At 32.1% G+C, this 26814-nt stretch overlaps 2 protein-coding genes across 2 annotated transcripts; both read left to right on the top strand.

Annotated features, from left to right (window-relative positions):
- The first annotated feature begins 1427 nt into the window (after positions 1-1427).
- LOC131160949 (probable glutathione S-transferase) lies at positions 1428-10481 on the top strand. The gene is made up of 2 exons (XM_058116819.1): positions 1428-1763; positions 10052-10481. Exons 1-2 carry the CDS (start codon positions 1428-1430, stop codon positions 10433-10435), a joined length of 720 nt encoding a protein of 239 aa, XP_057972802.1. The 3' UTR covers positions 10436-10481.
- Positions 10482-18965: 8484 nt separating this feature from the next.
- Positions 18966-23732, top strand: LOC131159265 (probable glutathione S-transferase). Its single transcript, XM_058114012.1, has 2 exons — positions 18966-19472; positions 23112-23732. Exons 1-2 carry the CDS (start codon positions 19071-19073, stop codon positions 23493-23495), a joined length of 786 nt encoding a protein of 261 aa, XP_057969995.1. The 5' UTR covers positions 18966-19070; the 3' UTR covers positions 23496-23732.
- Positions 23733-26814: the final 3082 nt, after the last annotated feature.

Raw genomic sequence — 26814 nt, 5'->3', positions numbered from 1 at the left:
GATGGGCATACATCAGGAGTCATGTGCATTATATATGATTACATGTTAATAATATTATGTAAATAAAGTTTATATTTTTTTAAAAAATTAATAATATATTCTCATAATTCAGTTAATAATATTAAAGTACGAATATTCAAAAAATTATATTTATAAAAAAATATTTTTTATTCAAAATTATAAAATGCAAACATTTTAATGAGATATTATTATGAAATCATATAATAAAGAATCTTATTACATGACTTCCTCCATGAAAATATTAATAAATTTATTGCAAAATTTATTACAATTTTAAAATTTTTATTTGCTACCTAAAATATTTATTATTATTATTATTATTATTATTATTATTATTATTATTATTATTATTATTATTATTATTATTATGTTGTTGTTGTTAATAATCAATTAATGAGTTTTTTTCCCTGAATTTCAAATAAATATTTGGGAGTGCTTTAGGTCAATAATTTTATTTTTATAATTTAATTTTTAGAAGTTATATTATTATTATTATTATTATTATTATTATTATTATTATTATTATTATTATTATTATCTATCTAAATGATCTTAAATACTTCAACATATTGTAGATGATAGCAAAAGAAATTCTCTATTTTATTTTGAGATATATCTTTTATTTAGTATCAACAATACTATTATATTTATTTTATTTCTTAATTGAATAGATTTTACATGTACTATTTAAAATAAACTTTTTAAATTTATATCTATCTATTTTTTCTTGAATTTTGTTTTTCTAGTAATTCCTTAGCTTATTTTTTTAGAAATAAAAATATTTTTTCCTTACAAAATTATTAACACTATTCCTATATATATTGCAAGTTTAATTATTTTTTAGCCAAATGAAGTGCTTTTTTATTTACACATTTTAATTATCTAAAATATATTTTATATATAATTTTATCTAATTTTGATTAAATTACTTTCTTTTAGAAATATTATCTTGTTCCTAAAAGATAAATATATTTTTTTCACAAAATTATTGGAAAATATTAGTCAAGTTACACCATTAATTTAAAATGAATGATTCAAGTTCTTTATATCAATAAATAACAACGAATCAATTTTGTAAAAGGCACTGCCATGTGTAATTTGAATACAAAGTTTGATCATCTAACCTAACAATAAAATATTTCTTCAATAGAATTTTAATAAATTAACATTTGGTTAATATTTAAGTAAGGAAAATGCTTTTTGTCATAGGCCAGTAGCATTAAAGACCTATATAGTTAACAAATGAATGTAGAAGAATGATAGGCCTCCTTAGACCTTGAAAAAATGACATTGAACTCCTCCCCCACCAAAAAATATAAAGCACCCCTAGCTGCCACCACAAGATGGGCGGAGCACAACAGAGCTTTCATTGCATTAAAACCAGAGAGAGAGAGAGAGAGAGAAAGATGGGAAGTACTGCAGGAGGTGGGGATGATGAGGAGGCGAAGCTGTTGGGGACAGTGTGGAGTCCTTTTGTAAGGAAGGTGGAATGGGTTTTGAGGCTGAAGGGAGTGAAGTATGAATTTGTGGAAGAAGATCCGAGGAACAAGAGCTCTCTGCTCCTCACCCACAACCCTATCCACAAGAAAGTCCCTGTGTTTTTTCACAATGGCAAACCCATTGTTGAGTCCCTCATCATCATCCAATACATTGATGAGACCTGGACACACAACCCTTTGCTCCCACGGGACCCTCTCCAAAAAGCCACTGCACTCTTTTGGGCCAAGTTTGCTGAAGAAAAGGTATACTCCAACAAACATGCTTCTCTCTCTCTCACACACACGCACATTTAATGTATAGGAAATCAAACTCTATACATTCGTCGTAAGAAAATTCGATCGAGAATTTTTGGCAGATGATGTGAAAAGAATTTATTTACTAAAAGGTGAACTAATTACCCATGATCAAATTGGGGAAACTCATTCTTGTGATAGTCATCTTATGGAGAATAAATAGCAAAAATCAATCTGCTTTGTATATCAATTGGGGAAACTCATTCTTTTATATTAATGGTGTCTTGGCAAACCTCTAGGTTTATGGGTCAGTTCCCTGATTTACTCCTTTCCACTTAAATATGGAGATACATAACCCATAGTTAAGACTAGAATCCTTCCTTCTTCCATCTCTACTTTCATCTAACGAATATATGTGCATGTCTGTCTATGTTTATATTAGAATATTACACATATACCTATTTGCTCTTTTTTTTTTTTTTTTACAAATATTTTTATGAGATTGAACTTTCAAAATCGTCCATTTTAGATCAAGTTTGTATGTGATTTTCATACCTAGATTCATAAATGTCTGCATTTTTTTTAGTAAAAGAAGTGTAAGTAGATTGCTAGACTAAAAATGAGAATTGACATTTGAAAAGACTTGTCATATATTAAGGTGGTGTGCATACATTAAGGCAATGCTTGTGAACACTAAATGTTTTACTTGTAGTATGTTCCATTGTAGCTTAGTGTGCCAACTACCCATTTTCTACTTTCCACTCACAAGTATAGAAATTGAATGTATCCACATAGTGCAAACTTTTTAACTACATTTGCATGATAGATATTTCATTAATTACTAATTAGAGTGAAATTTTTTTAAGTACATTTGAAATGATAAACATTTCATTAATTAATAATTAAAGTATGTAAATTTTATATTTAGAGTCTCAAATTTTAATTTTAAAAGAGATAAAAAAAATTTCCAAGCCAAACAACATAATTTCAAAATCATTATGATTTTTTTAGTAGAAAGAAGATAAAATAGAATTAGTACAAGAAATTATTTAATCTACTAATTATATATGATACAAAATTAGAAAGATGATTGTGTGTTTCTATCATAAAATACATTTTTACTTTTCACGTTTTTCATTTCACTTTATGTCTTATTAAACATAGACTTACGATTTCATTTAACCTTTTATCACATGTTACACATTCTATTGTAGGGGACAAGGCTAATTTTTTTTTTCTTTTCTCTTTTGATCTAGTGAAACAAAAAGGAGACAAGTTTCAAGTAAATAAATAGATAATAACAAAAGATTGCCTTCATTTAAAATTTTAGGATTCTCTCTAGTTGGACTTTGGGGGATATGGTCAAGGCTCACACATATTGTATCATTTTATTTAAGACAAAAGTTTTAAGATGTTAGTAAAATTCATTATATATTGCTACTAAGCCATAACATTGAGCCTAAAAAAATGATGCATTTCAAGTGTGAACATATTTTATTCAAAACGAAATTTTATAGGTGGTATTCATTACTTTTAGCCTTTAAATTAACTGAAGGTAGGTGGTGGGTTTGTTAAATGCATCCAATAGAATGCTACAATTAGAGTATTTGATTTCTATGTCTTGTGGGAGTAACTTGTGGGATCCCCTAATTGTCATAATTAATTGATTGTAGCCTCAAAGTTTTTTTTTTAAAATAAGAATAAAGTTTTTACCTATTGTCTAAGAATGTCGAGCATCATTTTTTGCATACATATTTATATGACATGTTTCCATCAAGAGCAATGAATGACCAAAGAAAATAATAAATCATATGCATTTGTACGATAGCAATAGATATAATTTATCATTAATTATCTCATTACTTATGATAGATACATGTCCTATGAATATGCATGCAGAGGATGGTCCTTTTCACCTTTTGCTAATAAGAGAATCCTCTAAATCACATTTATAGGTATTATATGAATATAATTTTAATATTGATTATTGGATCGCTCATTATAGATGCGTGACATAATATTAAATCTCCAATATTATAGTTGTTGTGAAATAAGGGTCTTTTCCAACAATGCGCAGCGGAATAAACATTGTATAAAGAATCATACATATATACTTGAAACAAAGTAAATGGTGAACATAGAATTACTCTGCAACCATAGCAATGTAAAGAGAGTAAAGATATGAGCAACGACACCATGAATTACGTGGTTTGACACAACCTACATCTATGGGAGTAATCGGCAAGAGATTTCGCTATGAAAATCAAAGATATACACTCAATGGTCTTCTCTCCTTCTCTCACCCCTCTCTTACTCTTTTACTTGTTAAAATATGCTCAAAAGAACATATATAACAAGCCCTCGAAGGTTTCCTTCTGAATCCCCAACCGTCACACTGTTCAAATAACTTCTCGCAGCCCAAGTGCACTCGTCAACGAGTACAGGGGATTCGTCGATGAGTCTTCTGCTTTGAGATTTCCTGGCACTTGATATTTACTCGTCGATGAGCATAGGGCACTTTTCGACGAGTCTTCTGCTCCCAGCACAAGAAGACTTCTCTCATATGTTTTCCTTCATTTGTTTGTGATCCCACTAAGTATAAGAGCCACAAACAAATATAAAAATATCTACCTTGGCAATTATATGCCCCTTAAGAGAACCTGAAAACATGACTAATTTCTCCACCTTGAACTTCAAACGCTTGGTTGGGATCGTATCCCTTCTAGCACTTGGAGACATGTACCAAGTCCAAGCAATGCCGCTTAAACTTGCCAATGGCAGCTTCAGCATCTACCATCAATCCCGATCCAGTTGTAGATGCAACACCTAAAAACTTCACCCTAAGCTTCAATAAGACCTTCCCAAAATAGGAAACACAAAAACTACTGCAAGCCTTATATCACCAAAGCCCCCTGCATAGTCCTCAACAAAACTAACAACTAATAGTCCACTTTATTGCCTACTGAAACGCTCCATTACACAATCACAGAGGATCTTTGACATATCCCGGACATCATAGTCTGTTCTTGGGTACCAAGCGGTAGCCATTCCATATTGATTCTCCACAGAACCCCCTTGAGACGGCAAAAAAAGTCTCCCTACGGTTCCATCCATAAAGCCACCCTTAGATAACACCAATCTCCCTGTAGCCTTGTTCACAAAACCACCCTAAGATAATACTAATCTCCCTGCAGTTTTGTCCATGTGAATCAACAAACCAAGACCCATTTTGGTCGTACCCAACACATTCATGTCAAAACCTTTCAACAGAGTTCCCAACTGATTAGCCTCAGTTTAAGCATTTCTAGCCAATAACATGTTATTCACATACAATAGATACATCACTTCATACATCACTATCACCCTCTTCCCAACTAGAAGTCTCACCAATTTATACTTGAATGGTGGTTTGATAGTACACATGGGCCCATCGTGTTCATGTTGGTCTCTCGAGCTGAAAACTCCCTGCAATATGAACTACATCATCTCTGCCCTAAGTCTATTACTCCACCTGCATCACTTGCCCATTCATACCGTGATACTGTTGACGCAAGATAAAACTCCTCGCATTTTTGCCTAAAGTCCCTAACTCCATCTGAATAACATGATTGCTGCTACTTCAATTTTTTGGCATTAGTTTCTCTTCCTTTACTTGAGTACGCTACCCTATGACTCTATCACCAAAAGTCATGTCCTCGATCACCCCTTTGTTTGCCATAGGATCACCCAGCTTGCACCCACCTTTATTATACAATAGAAAAATGTATAGTCTGAACATAACACCAAGCCTAGATCCTCCATCACTAGAATAGTGCACCAGTGAACATCCACTCGCAACCGAGTAGTCTACCACAAAACCTACCCACATTCACCTGCAACTTTCCCATCTAGCGTTACCTTTGGTGATCTGACACACGAGAAATGCGTCATACTTACTGACTTTACCAAGAAGTACCCTGCAAGTCCTGCATATAACCTGCCCTGCTCACAAAACTCTTTGAACAAAACAAGCGTACTCAGCCCCAATGTTTGACTTGAGAATCTCTTTTCCGGTTTGGTTCTTCCCCTCAGCCACTATATGAAGTACACCAAGACCCTTTGTAATGCCCCGAACCCGCCAAGTGGGGCCCAAGGTGTTATGTATTCCATTCACCAATCTCTGATACCATAAATATCACTCATGCAGCGAAAAATTATTAAACTACCTCAAATAAATACCAGAGTACAATATTATACAACCAAAAAGAGTTTCCACCTGTCCATATTACATAACCAACATTTAAAACAAAAACTTATATGTTCCAATATCTTACATTCATTCACAGTCACAAAAACTAAACCCTGCATAGGCTTTCAAGCCCGATCTCTAGAAGAACCTAAAAAGTTAATAAATCGTTAAGATGAGACACTTCTTAGTAAGGATGAAATAAACTATATTAGTGTGTGGCAGATGAGTTTTAGTGTATATAAAATATAATTGTTTGTTAATCAACATCAACTGAGAAGACACATGCAGACTGTACTCATACATACGTAATCATTTATATGTGAGAGTTCCTGAGGATTGAAGAGATTACACGTCCATACATGTAACACCCATTTGCTCTTATACCGCTTGTAACCTTACCCTTTTTAATTTGGGTGAGGCTACAACTGATACTTATCAGGGTACTCACCTTACTCAGTAAACCCTCAGGTGGGGAGTTTTACTTCGCCATATTCATTCATGCATTTAAATTCACATACATGTACTCACACACATTCAAAATCAATCATACCACAAAATCTGTATACACATACAACACAACACATCCATATTTACAATATATTTCATTCACATTCACACAGGATACTGCACAAGTACTTCACTTTTCATGGTTCTTAGGGCACCCCTCTTCATCGTTCCCAGCACGTATTTCACAACTGACATCCACTGTTACACTTTCAAAATGACTTAGTAATTCAATAAAATGAACTCCTCAGGCCTGCCAAATGTTTGACCCCCATTTATATAAATGATAATATAACAAACTCCTCAGGCCTGCCAACGTTATATTGTGAAATACCCGAAAAACCACACAAAACAAATCACCCAAACATATCAATTCATTTACCACAGTAATCCCAACCAGTTTGTGAAGAATTAATCTCATAACACACGGTTTGAATGTCATATCATACCCTAATAATTTGACTAGAGAAATTATATCACATAATACTCAGTTTCAATCGGTTGGATTTTGAAAATACAACTAGCATAACATTTCTAAAATCATAAATTTAAGTTTAATCGGTTCAAATTTAATAAAAAGTTGGCATAATTTATTCCCCTTACTTGATCTTAATAAAATGCCTAAAATGATTGGGAGATGAAGATCCTAGCTTTACGAAACTGCCGCAGAAACTGATCCGACAACCCGAGAGAGATGAGAAAGACGTTTGGGGAGTGAGAGCGGCTTCGGGTGAGCGTAGAAGTGAGAGAGAGTCACGTGAGGGATGTGTGTGTGTGTGTGTGTGTGAGAGAGAGAGAGAGAGAGAGAGAGAGAGAGAGAGAGAGAGAGATTCAGAGCTGAGAGAGAGAGAGAGAGATAACTAATTTTTCAAAAAAAAAATTATCTAATGTCTATTTATAGGCAAGTTGTCCCCACACAAAACTATCGAAGGTTTTCTAAAACCGTCAACGGTGATTTGCCAAACCAAAAATGCCCTTATATGCTCTCGGTAGTTTGCCCTACAGGAAAACGATTGACGATTATTCTGAGTCCCACCAAACTGTCAACGGTTTGGTCCTAACCAAACTCTTTTCCTTTTTTTTCTTATTTTTCCTTTCCTTTATATATTTTCCTTTTCTTTCATTTATTTTTCTTTTATTTTTTGGGTTTGGGTCTCTTCACCCTTTGTGATAAACACACGAAATACATATGTCTATCCCCTTATGCTATCATCATTTGTTCCTAAGTATTTGAACACATGTAGTCACTCATATGCTTTAACCATACTGCCATAGGATAATTGACTCAGATTCAATAGTTGCAACTCCACCTACAACTGTAACACCCTGCAGTGCATAGATATTTTTTGCTACTTTTTCCCTTTCATCACTATCAAGTTATCCTCACACACTTTCATTTCTCCACATTCAGACTCGTAACAATATCCATTACAGTCTAAATTTTCAAATGAAAAACCTTTCTTCCTTAGACCTGATTCATGCTTTACATCATATATGACTTTTACAACACCATCACGCATTTTGATTTTGACATTTCCAATAACAAACATTTTACATGGAATATCATTTTTCATCAAAATACAACCAGTATAAACTGACATGTAGATGTCAAACCATTTTCTAGGATAAAAGCATCTGGTGACTAAGATCCAAGAATTACCCATGAGGCACTTCGAACCCGATGAAACACGTAGTAAATCTCCATCACTACATTCCGAGTCTTCCTCCATTACACTTGCAGATTTTGACAAACCCTTAGACATATATCGGCATTCCCGTTTTCACCAAACTAATGTCGGAGAATTCTCATCCACGACGTGATACAACATGTCTCTAGTCAAACAAAATTGAATGATTGCTCCCAATTCATTCCAAGTAGTTACATCCATGCTATCTGGTTGAATTCTGTATAAACCATCACCATGCCTTGTTACACCATGAGATCCTTAAATTCAGAGGCCATAAAATACGCTCTGATGCTAATTGTTGTGAAATAAGGGTCTCTTCTAACAATGCGTAGTGGAATAAACATTGTATAAAGAATCACACATACATACTTGCAACAAAGTAAATGGTGAATAAAGAATTATTCCGCAACCATGGCAATGTAAAGAGAGTAAAGATAAGAGCAACTTCACCAGGAATTATGTGGTTCGGCAAATCCTACATCCACGGGAGCAATCGGTAAGAGATTTCACTATGAAAATCAAAGATATGCACTCAATGATCTTCTCTCCTTCTCTCACCCCTCTCTTACTCTCTTACTTGTTAAAATATGCTTAGAAGAACATATATAACAAGCTCTCAAAGGTTTCCCTCTGAATCCCCAACCATCACACTGTTCAAATTCAAAATTCAAATAACTTCTTGCAGCCCAGGCGCACTCGTCCACGAGTACAGGGGATTCATCTACGAGACAAAGAAGCCCACTTGTTGATGAGTCTATACTCTCGTCAATGAGTCTTTTACTCTGAGATTTTCCAACTCTCAGTATTTACTCGTCGACGAGCACAGGGCACTCGTCGACGAGTCTTCTGCTGCCAGCACAAGAAGACTTTTCTTACATGTTTTCCTTTGTTTGTTTGTGATGCCACTAAGTATAAGAACCACACACAAATATAACAATAGTGAAAGACATGATTAGAATAGGAAAAATGTTTTTCTCCTAATTTTTTTTGAAGAAAATTCAATTTATTTATGGAGAAGTGTTTGAATACCACTTCAGTAATGTTACTATCTTTTAAGAAACATCATAATAATTGAAGCTCGATATTCATATTAATGGAGGTCTCAAGTTTGAATTATGGGTAAAGAGAGTTCATTGGATGCTTTGATTGGTTCTCAGCTACATAGACAATATGAGACATAGCAACTTGACAATCATCAAATATAAGTCAGGAATCTAAAAAGCAAATAAATGTGCATTGAACTTGACCAATCTAACATTCAAAATCATAGATATGTGACTAGAAAAAAAAATTTTAAATAAATGTGAAAGAGACTTTTTAAGAAGATTAAGACTTTTAAATAATTTTGTATATATCTAATCATTTTATAAACAAGCTACACAAATATTTTGTGTTATGCATGAGAATCTTTTATAGAAAAACAATTCAAGTTATAAAGCATAGCCTCAAGACTAATATAGATTTTCTCCCATTTATTCACACCTGTAGACTCATTTTTCTTGATATATATACTAGCCATGCCAATAGGTCATACAATTAAGCGTGATTCTTAAGCAAAAATAATGTGGCTTATTGAATTTTTGTATGCATTGATACTAGGCAGTGCTTGAACAAGATAAAAAAAAATAATACTAAATACCAACAAAATGGAATGCTTGACCAACTAATAACTCATACAAGAGGAGTTGTCATGAAAAAATTTAAAAGATGTATGTAAATTAAAACAGGCTTGATTTATTAAAGAAAAATAAAAAAGAATATATCAACTATGAAAACAATTTCATATATTTATGTTCATGTTAAAAAAAAAAAAACCTATGTTCATTTTAATTTTATGACTGTAAATAATTTGAATTTCATTAATAATGCATGTTTAGTTGGGCGAGGTTGCGGGGAAAATCTTGCATAGCAAGGAAGAGCAGCAAGAGGAGGCAGTGACGCAAGCAAAGCATGCATTAGAGATTCTTGAAGGAGAGCTCAAGGGCAAGAAGTTCTTTGGGGGCAGCACAATAGGGTTAGTGGACATGGTGTTGGGTTGGATGCCTACTTGGCTGGAAGTTATTGAGGCAGCTTCATCTGTCAAAGTATTTGACTCTGAAAAATACCCTTTAATAGACCAGTGGATGAAAGCGTTTTCAGAATTACCAATCATCAAAGAATCTGAGGTACCATCCAAGGAGGAGCTGTTGCCAACTTTCCGAATCATACGCCAAATTCATCTGCCTAAAGACAACAATGGAGCCATTGCTAACTCCCAATAAGCTGGCGTGATATATATATATATATGGTAATAGAGTGCAAAATATGGTACTTAAATAAGTAAAATTGGTTTGGGAGGTCTCTCGATCTCAGTCTATCTCCTTTCAAAATCCATGTTGGGTCTTTTGTTTGACTCAGTGTTGTTCGTTCTGGATTTCGCGGAAGTATGAGACTTGGATGCTTTATTAGTATGTGGAAAAAATTACAGAAGATTTGCTTTTCAAATTCTTTCCCTTAATTGCCTTATTGTTTTCTCTTAGTCGATAAAAGTTATGTCCACATTCCTAAAGTTAAACAAACAGTATTTGCTAACTTTGACAAATTGGTAGAGTATGTGAATATTTTGAGAGTGTGGTTCTCTGGGCAGGTCCGAGACATCGCGACATACTGTATTCAAAAGTCATGATATTAGTAAGGCCAAAAGACACTTATCACTCATAAGATTTGGTAAGAAGACAAATCTTTCCTAAAATATCAAAAATGTCACAAACCTCTCCTGGGGTTCAACAAAAAGGCACAGACCTTCTTAGGGGTGAGCATTTGGTCGGTTTGGTGAATTCGGTTAATTAATTGAATTAACAAAAAAAAATTGATTAAAAAATCTCATTAACCAAACTGATCGAAATTCCATATTTAACCGAGCTCAAAACTGACTGAACCGAATTTCAGTTAAATCGGTTAACCAATTTTAACCAATTTAATATTTATATATATATATAATATAAATAATATATATAAAATTTTAATATATGTATATAATACATAAAAATAATTAAAATTTTAATATACAATATATAATTATTTATTATTAATTTATACTATTCTGTTAATTTGGTTAACCGAATTAATCGAACCTAAAAATCGAATCAAAAATCGAAAATCGAAAATTGAAATTCAACGAAAATGAAAACCAAACCGAACCTACCGAATTTACTTGTTTAATTCGGTTAATTTGGTTTTAACCGAATTATGCTCACCCCTAGACTTTCCCTAACAAATTTATCTTTTTACAAAATACAAGAGGAAGTTTGTATCTTTTTAACAAATATCAAGAGAGGTTCATGAAATCCTTGAAATCTCAAGCGAGTTTTTTGAAATTTTTGAAACCTTTGGAAGTGTCATTGCATTTTTATTAAATCTTAAGAGAAGTTAGTGTCTTTTGCCCTATTAATAAATGTTTTCTATAAGTTAAATTGTTATGCTCTCTAAGTTCCTTAAAATTTGTTACTTTTTATCACCAAATTCACTTCTTAGAAAATGTCTTATCTTACATTATAATATATAATTTTAAATAATTTAATAAAATTAAGCAATCCTACAAAACTAAAATATTTAAGAATTATTATGGTGTATAGCTAGGAGCCTTTTGCTACTTTGTAGGGGCAGTATCCCAAGGAAATTTTGCATGTGTAGGGCAAACTAAATTAAATATGAAAAAAAGTAAAAACTTTCTACTAGGTTAGGCAAAATAATTGATTAGGCTAGCACTAATGTTGAAATGCGTTTGTCGCAAAGAGCATTACAAACTTTTGACTTTTTCAAAAAAATTACAATAAGATCATTCCAACATTCGATAGAAAAAGCCATACATTGAAAACTTTTATAAAATAAAAAAAAAGAAAAAAAAAAAAGAAAATGATGCATATGAACATATTATTAAATATAATCTTATATGATATTTTCAATTTTATATCTCTTTAATGTTTCATATGATCATGTCCTTTTAAAATTTATCCATATCGATCATAACATTTATTTTGTATGATAGTATTATTTTGTGTCTGTTTATATTTTTTTTTTTGTAGTTCCAAAATGAAACAAATACTTATAAATAACTAGCTACTTGTACTTTTATTTATAAACTTGAGTACGATAGTAAATTATTGCTTTATTTTGAAATATATTTAAATTATTAAATTTAAATTATCTTAATATATATGTTGCTCCGATTTTCGTCAACTAGTACTTGAAAAAAAATGTTTTTTTGAATTGTTGAATTAGTAGAAAAGGTTGAAACATTACAATCTTATAAAAACATTATTCTAGAAACTTGATACATTTCATCAAATTCAAAGCAATCTTATTTCTTCCCTTTTGACAATTTTATCTAGGTAGATTTATATGACCCTTCAATATTAGTCAAGTTACTATAGTCTTTTATTATTGCATTAATTGTCAGTACTTTAAAATGAGTGAATCAAGTTCTTTGTATCAATGTATAATAACGAATCAATCTTGTAAGAGACAATGTATTGAAAGTTACTTTTCATTCATCTTCCGAGGGAAGGGGTATTGTCAAATTAAGCCTTCCTGGTCTATTAGCACAAACTATAATATGAATCTGAATTTTGACTATCGAACCTAACAATAAAATATTTCTTTAATAGAATTTCGTAAATTAACAACTGATTGACATTAAGGAAAATGTTTTTTGTCACAGACCTATAATATCATGGACCTACATAGTAGTGAGTGAATAGATAAGAACGATTGGTGGGTTTGTGTGACTTATAACATCATAGACCTACATAACAGTAAGTAAATAGATAAAAATGACTAGTGAGTTTGTGTATCCACCACTTCCCTATTGCCACATTGACTCGTGTGCATCACAGTCCAAGATGGCATGTGGGGAAAGGAGCAGAACTATGTAACGATCCAAAAAATAATGGTATTTAAATAATAAAGAGAGAGGGAAATGAAATCAGTAACAAAAGGAGGTAGTCGACTTCGCGCTTGTCGACGACATTGCATTTTGGAGGTGATAATTCCAAGAAATTTCCCCAGGTCTCGTCGACGAATACAGGGGTTTCGTCGACAAGGGTTCTTTAGGACCTCGTCGACGAGAAGATACCAAGAGAGGTTGTTGGGATAGATTGGAATTCGTCGACAAAGGAGGAAGTTCGTCGACGAAATTATTGAAGGACTCGTCGATGAGGTGACGTGGCTTGTCAACGAATCCCATAGTATAAATAGTGCAAAACTTCGGATTAATTCCGAAATACAGCGTTGCACTCTCTCCTACGACCCCTCTTCTATCTCTCTTCGATTTCGATCTTGTCAATTGCCGGATCGACTATCTGAAGCCACCACGACGCTCTTGGCGAAGTTCTCTTCATGTCTATCGGAGCGGTTTGTCGGTGGAGCGAAATTGGGATTCATCCCAAATCCAGGGTAAGGTCTTTTATTCGGAATTTGAGTTTCCAACAGTTGCAAGAAATGTAATAGACGTAGAAATAGTAATGTTTTTTTTTAGATTTATAGTTTTCAGGGTATTGAGTGGAGAACCCTGCGGGTGTTGGACCCATTATAGTAGGGGATTTTAGCAAGAAACAGGTAAGGGAAATATGCTATGCTAGGTTATTTGAGTATGATTTCAGTATAAAATTATGAATGTTCTACCAGAGTATTATTCACAGTAGAGATTTATATAGTTTATCAAGTATGATTAATATGTTTAAGAATTATTGTGTGGCTTGAGAATATAGATATAATACATAAATATGTTTTACAGTATTTTCCTGAGTTATGTTTTACAGAATATACAGACAGTGAATATATTTTATAGCAATTACAGAAATACCATGATTATACAGTTTTACAGTACCCTGACATACAGATTTACAGTTAATTGCAGAAACACAGTTGATATAGATTCAATTTTTCACAGCGTCATGATTTATATAGTTATTACAGAATCATGGTAAGACAGATAGTTGTATATAGAGATGTATTATATAATATCATACCCTGTTGGACCATACAGTTTACAGAACATGGTACCATAGCTACATACAGTATATAGAGTGCAACCACCTATTCAGATAATACGTGGTATAAATGTCGATCACATAGAGCCCATGAGTGGACAGGCTCCCCATCAGATATGGGTTGAGGAGGGCTGATCAGACTATGGAGTATAGTGATTTATTCTTGGTTGGCCAGTCAGGGTAAATCCCGCCTACGGGCCGCACAATGCTGTCATGAGGGGTTAAATCATGATACACAGTTATTCACAGGAAAGTTTACAGTTATTACTATGCTTATACAGGTTTATAGAAACAGAAATATATATATATATATATATATATATATATATATATATATTAGCAGTATTTTGAGTAGAAACCTAAAGTACAGAAATGTTAAGCAATGGGTAAAAAATGAAGATTATATTACTAATATTGTACTTTACAGATTCAGTGATACATGTATATATAGTAATAGATTTTCACAGTATTGTAACTCATTTTCCACACACTAGTAATAACATATTTCGTCTTACTGAGCGTTGGCTCATCCCAATTATTTTAACATTTTTCAGGTGATCCAGGTAAACGAGCAGATCAGGCTCATAGATAGAGCCCTGACAGTAGTGTTAGTATTTTCGGAAGTATTTTTTTATAGCCCTAGCCAGTTGAGGGTATTTTGGAAAACAGATATATATGTATATTTTGGGAAACACTTTAGCACTCTGGTATTGTATATAATTACGTATGGTTATGTTTATTTGATTTCTGCTTCCTGCTGTTTGAGTTGATGATTGGGTTTAATCCAATTTGGTATCAGAGCATTTCAAATGTTATAGTATATATATAACCCATTTAAATAGCAGGTCATTACAATGTGCCCCTACCACTCTCCTCTTCCTGTGTAACGCACATGGCCATGATGGTCACATATCACTTTATCCTAAAGTACTGCACATGTGTGTGTATGTGTAACGACCTCAAATTCCTTAATATAAAGTGTAGCATAATAAATAGAAAAGTCAACCTGAACCCGTGGGTAACAGGGACACCTGTCAATCACAACGAAAACCTAAGCAGCAGTAAATATAAAATCTCAATCATCCAACCATAAAACATAATACCAGAGTTATCTACATTCCCTTAATACTGTATTTATTTACATTCTTCCAAAATTTTCAAAATATATCTAGGATCTCATAACCAAAACAATTCTGATCCTAGTACGTTGCTTACCCTCCTAACGGGGTAATATATCACTGACTCAACGGCGGTCACGACCCGCCAGTCTCTTAGGGACTCCTGAAAAATTAATTTAGTTCTGGGATGAGACACTTCTCACTAAAGGAAAATAAACTAAATACAGTTGTGTGACAACATGAACATTTAAGGCAATTATACATATACAGTACATTTCATATTTTTATAAACGTTCATCATATCGTACTGAATAATCACATGCTTTCATATTTACTAATAAGTCATATCATACATGAAACATTTGTTATAACTGATAATACTGAAAATATACTCAAAATGAATAGCTAGCTAATATCATGTATTACCCCCCATGACGGGTTGTGCAACCTGAAGGCGGGACCCAACAATTGCTGGTCAACCACTGTCGAGTCAAAAATGTCTGTAAGTACGATGGACCCACCACACCCTGGTCCGGACTACCAGGTGGACGTCCACACTCTATTGAAAGCCACATCAACTATCCATCTCCCACCCCCTTGTGGGGTGGTTAGCACTAATCTGATCATAGATATCTGATCTATAAGCTACAATACCATGCTCCTGAACTGAACTAAACTAACATCAGGGTTCTGATAACATATAATACTTAATATTATAGCATCTTTCATAATTTCATAAATACGGCCTTGTGCTGAACATTTCATAAATACGGCCTCGTGCCGATCGTCTCATAAATACGGCCTTGCGCCAAAATCATACATTAATATGGCCTCGCACCGAAATCATTTCAAATATGTATATCATTTTGAAAATAATCAATTTATCATGTATTTTCAACATCATAATGTACTGTATTCTTTTATAATTTCTCAAAACATATTCCATTCGTATCATTGTCATATCATGATATTTCTCCACGTAAAATAATATTCATGCCACACATTTACTGTATAAAACCATACATTGTATTCTAAAAATCATAATTTCTGACATCTCATACATATATATATATATATATATATATATATTTCAACATAGTAGCAGTATTTTTCTCAAACATACATTTCCTTTGTAATCTACAGATATAATATATGCTTTCCAGAAAATAACTTTTCTCATAAATAATAATAGTTTGCATGAAAATAACTGCTTTAGTTTATCCCATTACCTAATTACTGAGAAAAGCCCCTATAATCTCTGGTCTTACACCTGTGGGATTTCTTAATCAATACCCTGAAAATGAAAATTCTTAATATTAAATTTCAGTATTTTCACTCGTATATCATTTCCTATAACTGCTGTAAGCCCAAATTTAGCTTAAAATGTCTTACCTCAACTCAGGGATGAATTCCAACTTACTTCCACCAACGATCCGCTCCTGCAAAAATGGAAAGAATTTCTCCAGGAGCGTCGTGGTGGCTTCAGATTGTCGAACCAATTTAAATCCGGCCCAAAATCGAAGAGAGAGAGAGAGAGAGAGAGAGAGAGAGAGAGAGAGAGAGAGAGAGAGAGAGAGAGAACCGAAGGGAGGAGAGAGAGGATGAGAGTTTACTTAATCTTGAAGTTAAAATCTGGATTTTTCATATTTATAGGACTGGATTCGTTGACGAGCCACGTCATTCGTCGACGAGCCCTTTAATAATTTCATCGAAGAAATCCACTTCTCGTCGACGAAATTCAGTCTGTTCAAAAACCTCTCTCGGTATTTTCTCGTTGACGAATCCTGTCTTCGTCGACGAATTCTCTTTATACCCTCGTAGACGAATCCCCTGTATTCATCAACGAAGTTGACCTCCTCCTTCTATTACTGTTTTCTATTTTTATTCGAGTTGTCACAATACGTATAAGCGCAAGTAAATGAATCTTGTGCATTATATTTGATTTCATGTCAATAATATTATGTAAAATATTTGTGTAAATAAAGTTTAGATTTTTTAAAAAAAATTAATAATATATTCTCATAATTCAGTTAATAATATTAAAGCATGAATATTCAAACAAATTTATTTATAAAAAAATATTTTTTATTCAAAATTATGAAATGCAAACATTTTAATGAGATATTATTATGAAATCATATAATAAAGAATCTTATTATATGACTTCCTCCAATGAAAATATTAATAAATTTATTGCAAAATTTATTACAATTTTAAAATTTTTATTTGCTACCTAAAATATTTATTATTATTATTATTATTATTATTATTATTATTATTATTATTATTATTATTATTATTATTATTATTATTATTATGTTGTTGTTGTTGTTGTTGTTGTTGTTGTTGTTGTGCTTAATAATCAATTAATGAGTTTTTTTTTTCCTAAATTTCAAATAAATATTTGGGAGTGCTTTAGGTCAATAATTTTATTTTTATAATTTAATTTTTAGAAGTTATATTATTATTATTATTATCTATCTAAATGATCTTAAGTACTTCAACATATTGTAGATGATAGCAAAAGAAATTCCCTATTTTATTTTGAGATATATCTTTTATTTAGTATCAACAATACTATTATATTTATTTTATTTCTTAATTGAATAGATTTTACCTGTACTATTTAAAATAAACTTTTTAAATCTATATCAATCTATTTTTTCTCAAATTTTGTTTTTCTGATAATTCCTTAGCTTATTTTTTTTAAAAAATAATAATATTTTTTCCTTACAAAATTATTAACACTATTCGTATAGTTATATATTGCAAGTTTAGTTATTTTTTAGCCAAATGAAGTGCTTTTTATTTAAACATTTTAATTATCTAAAATATATTTTATATATAATTTTATCTAATTTTGGTTAAGTTACTTTCTTTTAGAAATATTATCTTGTTCCTAAAACACAAATATTTTTTTTCACAAAATTATTGGTCAAATGGTACTTAAAAAAAAAAAAAAAAGATCTTCTGAATCATTGAATGAATAAAAAGGTTGAACCAACTCTAGTCTTACAAAAATATTATTCCAAGAACTTAATATATTTCATCAAAACGAGGCAATCTCATTTCTTGACTTTTGGAAAATATTAGTCCAGTTACATCATTAATTTAAAATAAATGAATCAAGTTCTTTATATCAGTAAATAACAACGAATCAATTTTGTAAGGGGCACCACCTTGTGTAATTTGAATATTTCTTCAATAGAATTTTAATAAAGATTCCCCAATCTGAATCGTAGATGGGTTCCCTTCATAGAATGAAATGACAAATTTGTCCCTCTTTCTCTCTCTTTTGTTGCATTGTCACTTTGTACGGTAAAAAATTAAAGGGTAAATTTGTCATTTAGTATATTAAAAAATAAAAATAGAGGACGAGTGGCAAGTAGGCCACGCTCCTTCTAAATTCAAAATTAATAAATATAAAAACTACTCCGCATATTCCACATCGAAAAAACAAACACATGAACACGGAAATGGGACAAATTTCTGCATATTCTCTCCAATAGCACTGCCCAAATAAAATTTAAAGCCCTTATTCTACTTTCAAACAACACTTTAAAGACATGCACGTGGTATAATTTTATTTTATTTTATTTTTAAAAAAAAGCTGATATAAGAAGTGGGGTGGCACTCTGCTTTTTGTGCAGGTAGATTTGATACGCCACCTTAGACCTCGAAAAAATGGCATTAATGTTGGACTCCTAGCTACCACCACAATATAAAGCACCCCTAGCTACCACCGTAGGATGGGCGGAGCCCAACAGAGCTTTCATTGCATTAAAACCACAGAAGGAGAGAGAGAGAGAGAGAGAGAGATGGAAACTGCAGGAGGTGGGGATGATGAGGAGGTGAAGCTGTTGGGGACAGTGTGGAGTCCTTTTGTAAGGAAGGTGGAATGGGTTTTGAGGCTGAAGGGAGTGAAGTATGAATTTGTGGAAGAAGATCTGAGGAACAAGAGCCCTCTGCTCCTCACCCACAACCCTATCCACAAGAAGGTCCCTGTGCTTTTTCACAATGGCAAACCCATTGTTGAGTCCCTCATCATCATCCAATACATTGATGAGACCTGGACGCACAACCCCTTGCTCCCACGGGACCCTCTCCAAAAAGCCACTGCACTCTTTTGGGCCAAGTTTGCTGAAGAAAAGGTATACATCTCAAGCAAACATGCTTCTCTCTTTCTCTCACACACACATTTAATGTGTAGGAAATCAAACTCTACACATTCGTCGTAAGAAAATTCTATCGAGAATTTTTGGCAGATGATGTGAAAAGAATTTATTTACTAAAAGGTGAACTAATTACCCATGATCAATTGGGGAAACTCATTCTTGTATATTAATGGTGTCTTGGCAAACCTCTAGGTTTATGGGTCAGTTCCCTGATTTACTCCTTTCCACATACATAACCCATAGTTAAGACTAGAATCCTCCCTTCCTCCATCTATACTTTCATCTAACCAATATATGTGCATGTCTGTCTATGTTTATATTAGAATATTACACATATGCCTACTTGTTCTTTGCTTTTTTTTTTTTTTTATATTAGAATATTGCACATATGCCTACTTGCTCTTTGCTTCTTCTTTTAAAAAAAATATATATATTTTTATGAGATTGAACCTTCAAAATGATTCAAAATCGTTCATTTTAGATCAATTTTGTATGTGATATTCATGCCTAGATTTATAAATGTCCGCATTTTTTTAGTAAAAGAAGTGTACGTAGATTGCTCGGCTAACAAAGAAAATGACCTTTGAAAAGACTTGACGTAATGACCTTCCATGTGCATACATTAAGGCAATGCTTGTGAACACTAAATGTTTTACTTGTAGTATGTCCCACTTAGCTTAATGTGCCAACCATTCATTTTTTCCAATGCTTTTGTTGTTCTTTTCTTCCATTTTCTACTTTCCATTCACGAGTATAGAAATTGAATGTATTGACATTTCCACATAGTGGAAACTTTTTAACTACATTTTGCATGATAGATATTTCATTAATTAATAATTAGAGTGAAAAAAACTTTTAAGTACATTTCTAATGATAAACATTTCATTAATTAATAATTAGAGTATGAAAATTTTATATTTAGAGTGAAATTTTAATTTTAAAAGAGATAAATTTTTTTTCCCAAGCCAAACAACATAATTTCAAAATCTTTATGATTTTTTTGTTAGAAAGAAGATAAAATAGAATTAGTACAAGAAATTATTTATTCTACTAATTATTTATAATACAAAATTAGAAAGATGATTGTGTTTTTCTATCATAAAATACATTTTTATTTTTCACATTTTCCATTTCACTTTATGTCTTATCAAACATTGACTTATGATTTCATTTAACCTTTTATCACAAGTTACATAGTGGGGACAAGGCTAATTTTTTTTTTTCTTTTCTCCTTTGATCTAGTGAAACAAAAAGGAGACAAGTTTCAAGTAAATAAGCAGATAATAACAAAAGATTGCTTTCATTTAAAATTTTAGGATTGTCTCTATTTGGACTTTGGGGGATATGGTCAAGGCTCACACATATTGTATCATTTTATTTAAGACAAAAGTTTTAAGATGTTAGTAAAATTCATTATATATTGCTACTAAGCCATAACATTGAGCCTAAAAAAATGATGCATTTCAAGTGTGAAAATATTTTATTCAAAACAAAATTTTATAGGTGGTATTCATTACTTTTAGCCTTTAAATTAACTAAAGGTAGGTGGCGGGTTTGTTAAATGCATCCAATAGAATGCTACAATTAGAGTATTTGATTTCTATGTCTTGTGGGAGTAACTGGTGGGATCCCTGATTGTCATAATTAATTGATTGTAGCCTCAAAGTCTTTTTTTTTTTTTTTTAAATAAGAATAAAGATTTTACCTATTGTCTAAGAATACAGAGCATCATTTTTTGCATACATATTTATATGACATGTTTCCATCAAGAGCAATGAATGACCAAATAAAATAATAAATCATATGCATTTGTACGATAGCAATAATTTATCATTAATTATTTCATTACTTATGATAGACACGTGTCCTACGAATATGCATGCAGAGGACGGTCTTTTTCGCCTTTTGCTAATAAGAGAATCCTCTAAATCACTTTTATAGGTATTATATGAATATAATTTTAATATTGATTATTGGATCGCTCATTATAGATGCGTGACATAATATTAAATCTCAAATATTATAGTTGTTGTGAAATAAGGGTCTTTTCCAACAATGCGTAGCAGAATAAATATTGTATAAAGAATCACACATACATACTTGAAACACAGTAAATGGTGAATACCGAATTATTCCGCAACCATAGCAATGTAAAGAGAGTAAAGATAAGAGCAACGACACCAGGAATTACGTGGTTCGGTAAAACCTACATCCACAGGGGCAATCGGTAAGATATTTCGCTATGAAAATCAAAGATATGCACTCAATGGTCTTCTCTTCTTCCCTCACCCCTCTCTTACTCTCTTATTTGTTAAAATATGCTCAGAAGAACATATATAACAAGCCCTCGGAGGTTTCCCTTAGAATTCCCAACTGTCACACTATTCAAATTCAAATAACTTCTCGCAGCTCAGGCGCACTCGTCGACGAGTACAGGAGATTTGTTGACGAGACAAAAAAGCCCACTCATCGAGGAGTTTATACTCTCATCGATGAGTCTTCTAGTCTGAGATTTTCTAACTCTCAGTATCTACTCGTCGACGAGCACAGAGCACTCGTCGACGAGTCTTTTGCTTCCAGCACAAGAAGACTTCTTTCACATGTTTTCCTTTGTTTGTTTGTGATCCTTCTAAGTATAAGAGCCACACACAAATATAATAATAGTGAAAGACATGATTAGAATAGGAAAAATGTTTTTCTCCTAATTTTTCTTAAAAAAATTCAATTTATTTATGGAGAAGTGTTTGAATGCCACTTCAGTAATGTTACTATCTTTTAAGAAACATCATAATAATTGAAGCTCGATATTCATATTAATGGAGGTCTCAAGTTTGAATCATGGGAAAAGAGAGTTCATTGGATGCTTTAATTGGTTCTCAGCTACATAGACAATGCGACATAGCAACTTGACTATCATCAAATATAACTCAGGAATCTAAAAAGCAAATTAATGTGCATTGAATTTAACCAGTCTAACATTCAAAATCATAGATATGTGACTAGAAAAAAAAATTTTAAAAATGTGAAATAGACTTTTTAAGAAGATAAGACTTAAATAATTTTTTATATATCTAATCATTCTATAAACAAGCTACCCAAAAATTTTGTGTTATGCATGAGAATCTTTTATAGAAAAACAATTCAAGTTATAAAGCTTAGCCTCAGGACTAATATAGATTTTCTCCCATTTATTCACACCTCTAGACTCATTTTTCTTGATATATATACTTGTCATGCCAATAGGTCATACCATTAAGCATGATTCTTAAGCAAAAATATTGTGGCTTATTGAATTTTTGTATGCATTGATACTAGGCAGTGCTTGAACAAGATAAAAAAAAATAATACTAAATGCCTACTAAATGGAATGCTTGACCAACTAATAACTCATACAAGAGGAGTTGTCATGAAAAAATTTAAAAGATGTATGTAAATTAAAACAGGCTTGATTTATTAAAGAAAAATAAATAAATAAATATATATATATATATATATATATATCAATTATGAAAACAATTTCATATATTTATGTTCATGTTAGAAAAAAAAACCTATGATCATTTTAATTTTATGACTATGTAAATAATTTGAATTTCATTAATAATGCTTGTTTAGTTGGGCGAGGTTGCGAGGAAAATCTTGCATAGCAAGGAAGAGCAGCAAGAGGAGGCAGTGGCGCAAGCAAAGCATGCATTAGAGATTCTTGAAGGAGAGCTCAAGGGCAAGAAGTTCTTTGGGGGCAGCACAATAGGGTTAGTGGACATGGTGTTGGGTTGGATGCCTACTTGGCTGGAAGTTATTGAGGCAGCTTCATCTGTCAAAGTATTTGACTCTGAAAAATACCCTTTGATAGACCAGTGGATGAAAGCGTTTTCAGAATTGCCAATCATCAAAGAATCTGAGGTACCATCCAAGGAGGAGCTGTTGCCAGCTTTTCGAATCATACGCCAAATTCATCTGCCTAAAGACAACAATGGAGCCATTGCTAACTCCCAATAAGCTGGCGTGATATATATATATATATATATGGTAATAGAGTGCAAAATATGGTACTTAAATAAGTAAAATTGGTTCGGGAGGTCTCTCGATCTCAGTGATCTATCTCCTTTCAAAATCTATGTTGGGTCTTTTGTTTGACTCAGTGTTGTTCGTTCTTGGTTTCCCGGAAGTATGAGACTTTGATGCTTTATTTTCTTGCCATTAAGGCATTAAATATGATGATGTTTGTTGTTCTTATGATAACGGGGGGATACGGGCTAAGTTTGAGTTTGCTTTGGCATCTATGTAGACAAACTTAATTCAAGTCCTCAACAAGCCTAAATTTTATACACTTGACACAAAAAACAATTATATATATGCGCACACACAACACACACACATATTAGTATGTGGAAAAAATTACAAAAAATTTGCTTTTCGAATTCTTTTCCTTAATTACCTCATTGTTTTCTCTTAGTCGATAACAGTTAATGTCCACATTCCTAAAGTTAAACAAACAGTATTTGCTTACTTTGACAAATTGGCAGAGTATGGTAATTAAGTGCAAAATGTGAAATCTTAAGTTCAAATATTGGTGGCGTGAAAAGGATATGAAATGGGAGACGAGCTATTATGCACTCCTTGCGTAGCCCGGATCAATGCGAGCTTTGGATGATATTATTCTTCTTGTGATTAAGGCTACCTTATTGATCTATTTGGGTTAGGAGCTCAGTTTGAGTTTGGTTTGGCATATAGGCATGCCTAATTCTCTTGAAGCTTAAATTTTACGGCTTGATAAGTAGAATTCTTTTCGTTTTGGTAATCCATACAATGCGAGTAAAAATATGTTAGCATTGGCATTACAAATGGATGGAAATGATTTGCTTGAATCTTTAAACCCATAGAAAAAGTATAAAATGGCAAAGTGCAATTCCCCCTACCTTCACTACAATAAGTTTGTTTTTTTTTTTTTTCTTGTATGACCAAAACACAAACGATTTCATTTATTGGAAGGATATAGGCAACTACTAGAATGTAAGAGAGGAAGAGAAGAGAAAGCTGATTGTGTTTAAACTTCTTGGAAGAGTCCAAGCTACCCTATTTATTGGCAGCATAGAGGAGTAACCTCCGACTATGGGTTATTAGATTGGAGACGACACAATGCAAGTTAGAGACCACGAGAGGGGAGCTGCCTTATGCAGATCGATCTAGAGAAAAAGACACTAGAGGAGAATATATGAAAATCACAAAATTGCCACCAAACTTCATTATTGTTTGAATATATGTTAGAATATTTTGATATTATGTTTATTTTATTCTATTTTGATTCTTTGTATTTATTATCTTTCTATTATTATTTGGTTTCATTCGCATATAAATTGACCCTCCATTGTACAGCTTATATATACATAAATATATAGAATTTGTAAAGACCCCAAAAATAATATGCATGGAAGTGTAAAATAAATAAATAATATTAATTAATTAATTAATTAAATGATCATAATTATTAATTAAATAATATAATATAATAATATAAGCTAACCTAAAGCTTCATCTTGGCTATTTTCCTGCCAAATCAAAAAACGAAGATCATATCCGGGTCCCAGCTCCGCTCCTGAATATTTTAACCAGAGTGGATTCGTCATCGGAACGTCGTAGGCACCAGTCCAGGGCTAAGGTAAGAGGAATAGATTATGTCATATTTATTTTAAAAATATTTCCTAATTAAATTAGATTTTTTGAAATATTTTGGATATAAGTTAAACTGTAAGGACCTGATTAAATTAGATTTTTAGGAATATTTTGGAATTAAGTTAAACTGCAGGGATTTGATTAAATTAAATTTTTAGGAATATTTTGAAATTAATTATATTTATATCGGGTTTTCTTAGAATATTTTGAAATTAAATTAAATAGGTGAAATTGATCATACCCTAGTTTTCAGAAAAATATATATTTTCCTCGGACAGTTTATTATAGTATGATTTATCAGTCAAATCACGTGGCATGAAAACAATTATTATTGTATGATTAAACATGATGGTTTTTATATAATTATGAAATGACAGTTCAGCCGGTTTTATGCTCAGTTCAATGGCTTTATGCCGAAATCAGTATTAAATGACAGTTCAACCGAATTTATGCCGAGTTCAGACGGTTTCATACCCAGTTATGAAATGACAATTTTATACAGAGATATGATATGACAGATTTTATACAAAATCATGAACATGTCAGGTTTTATACAAACTTATGAACATGAGATCAAGTTATAGTTTTATTATATATGTACAGTATTATATGGTATAGGAATCCTAATGGAGTAATTATATTCAGAACATGATACCGTAGCTGCAGGGTCGGCTCACTGTATAGGTCATTGAATATCTTGCCTAGGGCCCCAAAATTTTGGGGGCCCCATAATTATATATATTTTATATTAAGTTGGTTTGGATTATTTAATATATTTTGTAAATCTTAAAAGATAGCAAATCTCTTAGTTATTTAATTTTCAAAAAACATCCCACAAAAACCTCACATTCTCGCGGCAAATTACAAATTTCCCTCTTCACATTTAATTCCCAACACACACAACCCATGTCCTCTTTATTCTCTCCTATTCCCCATGCATTTTCTCTCTTCTCTCTTTAACTCTTTCTCATTAATCTCCCCAATTTCCAATTATGTAACGAAATTTCTCACCTCTCTCTCTCCCACTCTATCAAATGCAATAAAAATCTCAATAATTCCCACCGCATCTCACTTTTTCTACCTCTCCATCTCTCAAAAAATCTCTCCATCTCTCACATTCTCTCTTACTCTCATCTCTCGGCCTCTCTGTGATTTTTGCTCCGACTCTTGCATTCATCGTCTCGGGGCCTCCGACTCTTTGTAATTTTCATCAACTCTAATTTTGATTTTAGTGTTTGTGCATTATTTTTTTCTATTGTTTTCACTCTGAATTTTTTTTCTATTTTTTCTTAGATTTTGGAAGCTTTGAGGCTGTAGCGTTGTATCCGGCAAGAATATGATATCTCTAAAGTCTCGCTCACCAATCGATTTGCAATAATAATAATAATCAGGTTATATTATTTCAATCTATTATTTTTATAGATTTATTAAATTTATTTTTATTTGTTTACGTAATTTGTCAATTTATAGTTAGTGTTAATTTTAAAATTTAATTATGTCAACGAGAAAATATGAATCTAGATATGAAAAACAAAGAAATAAAAAGAAAATAAAAGAATTAGTGTCATCTCAAAAGGGAGCTCTTGATAAATTTATTACTAGTTCAAAACAAAATATAAATGAGCAAGATGAAAATCTTCCAAGA

The sequence above is a fragment of the Malania oleifera genome, chromosome 7, assembly GCF_029873635.1.
Source record: "Malania oleifera isolate guangnan ecotype guangnan chromosome 7, ASM2987363v1, whole genome shotgun sequence".
Lineage (NCBI taxonomy): Eukaryota > Viridiplantae > Streptophyta > Magnoliopsida > Santalales > Ximeniaceae > Malania > Malania oleifera.
The sequence above is the reverse complement of the archived record's forward strand: the minus strand, read 5'-3'. Positions and strand labels throughout refer to the sequence as shown.

Bases quoted from the DNA above. Each gene is read 5' to 3' on its own strand.
- LOC131160949 (XM_058116819.1), top strand. From the start codon at position 1,428: ATGGGAAGTACTGCAGGAGGTGGGGATGATGAGGAGGCGAAGCTGTTG. The intron at 1,764-10,051 runs GTATACTCCAAC...ATGCATGTTTAG, and splicing joins CCAAGTTTGCTGAAGAAAAG to TTGGGCGAGGTTGCGGGGAA.
- LOC131159265 (XM_058114012.1), top strand. From the start codon at position 19,071: ATGGGCGGAGCCCAACAGAGCTTTCATTGCATTAAAACCACAGAAGGA. The intron at 19,473-23,111 runs GTATACATCTCA...ATGCTTGTTTAG, and splicing joins CCAAGTTTGCTGAAGAAAAG to TTGGGCGAGGTTGCGAGGAA.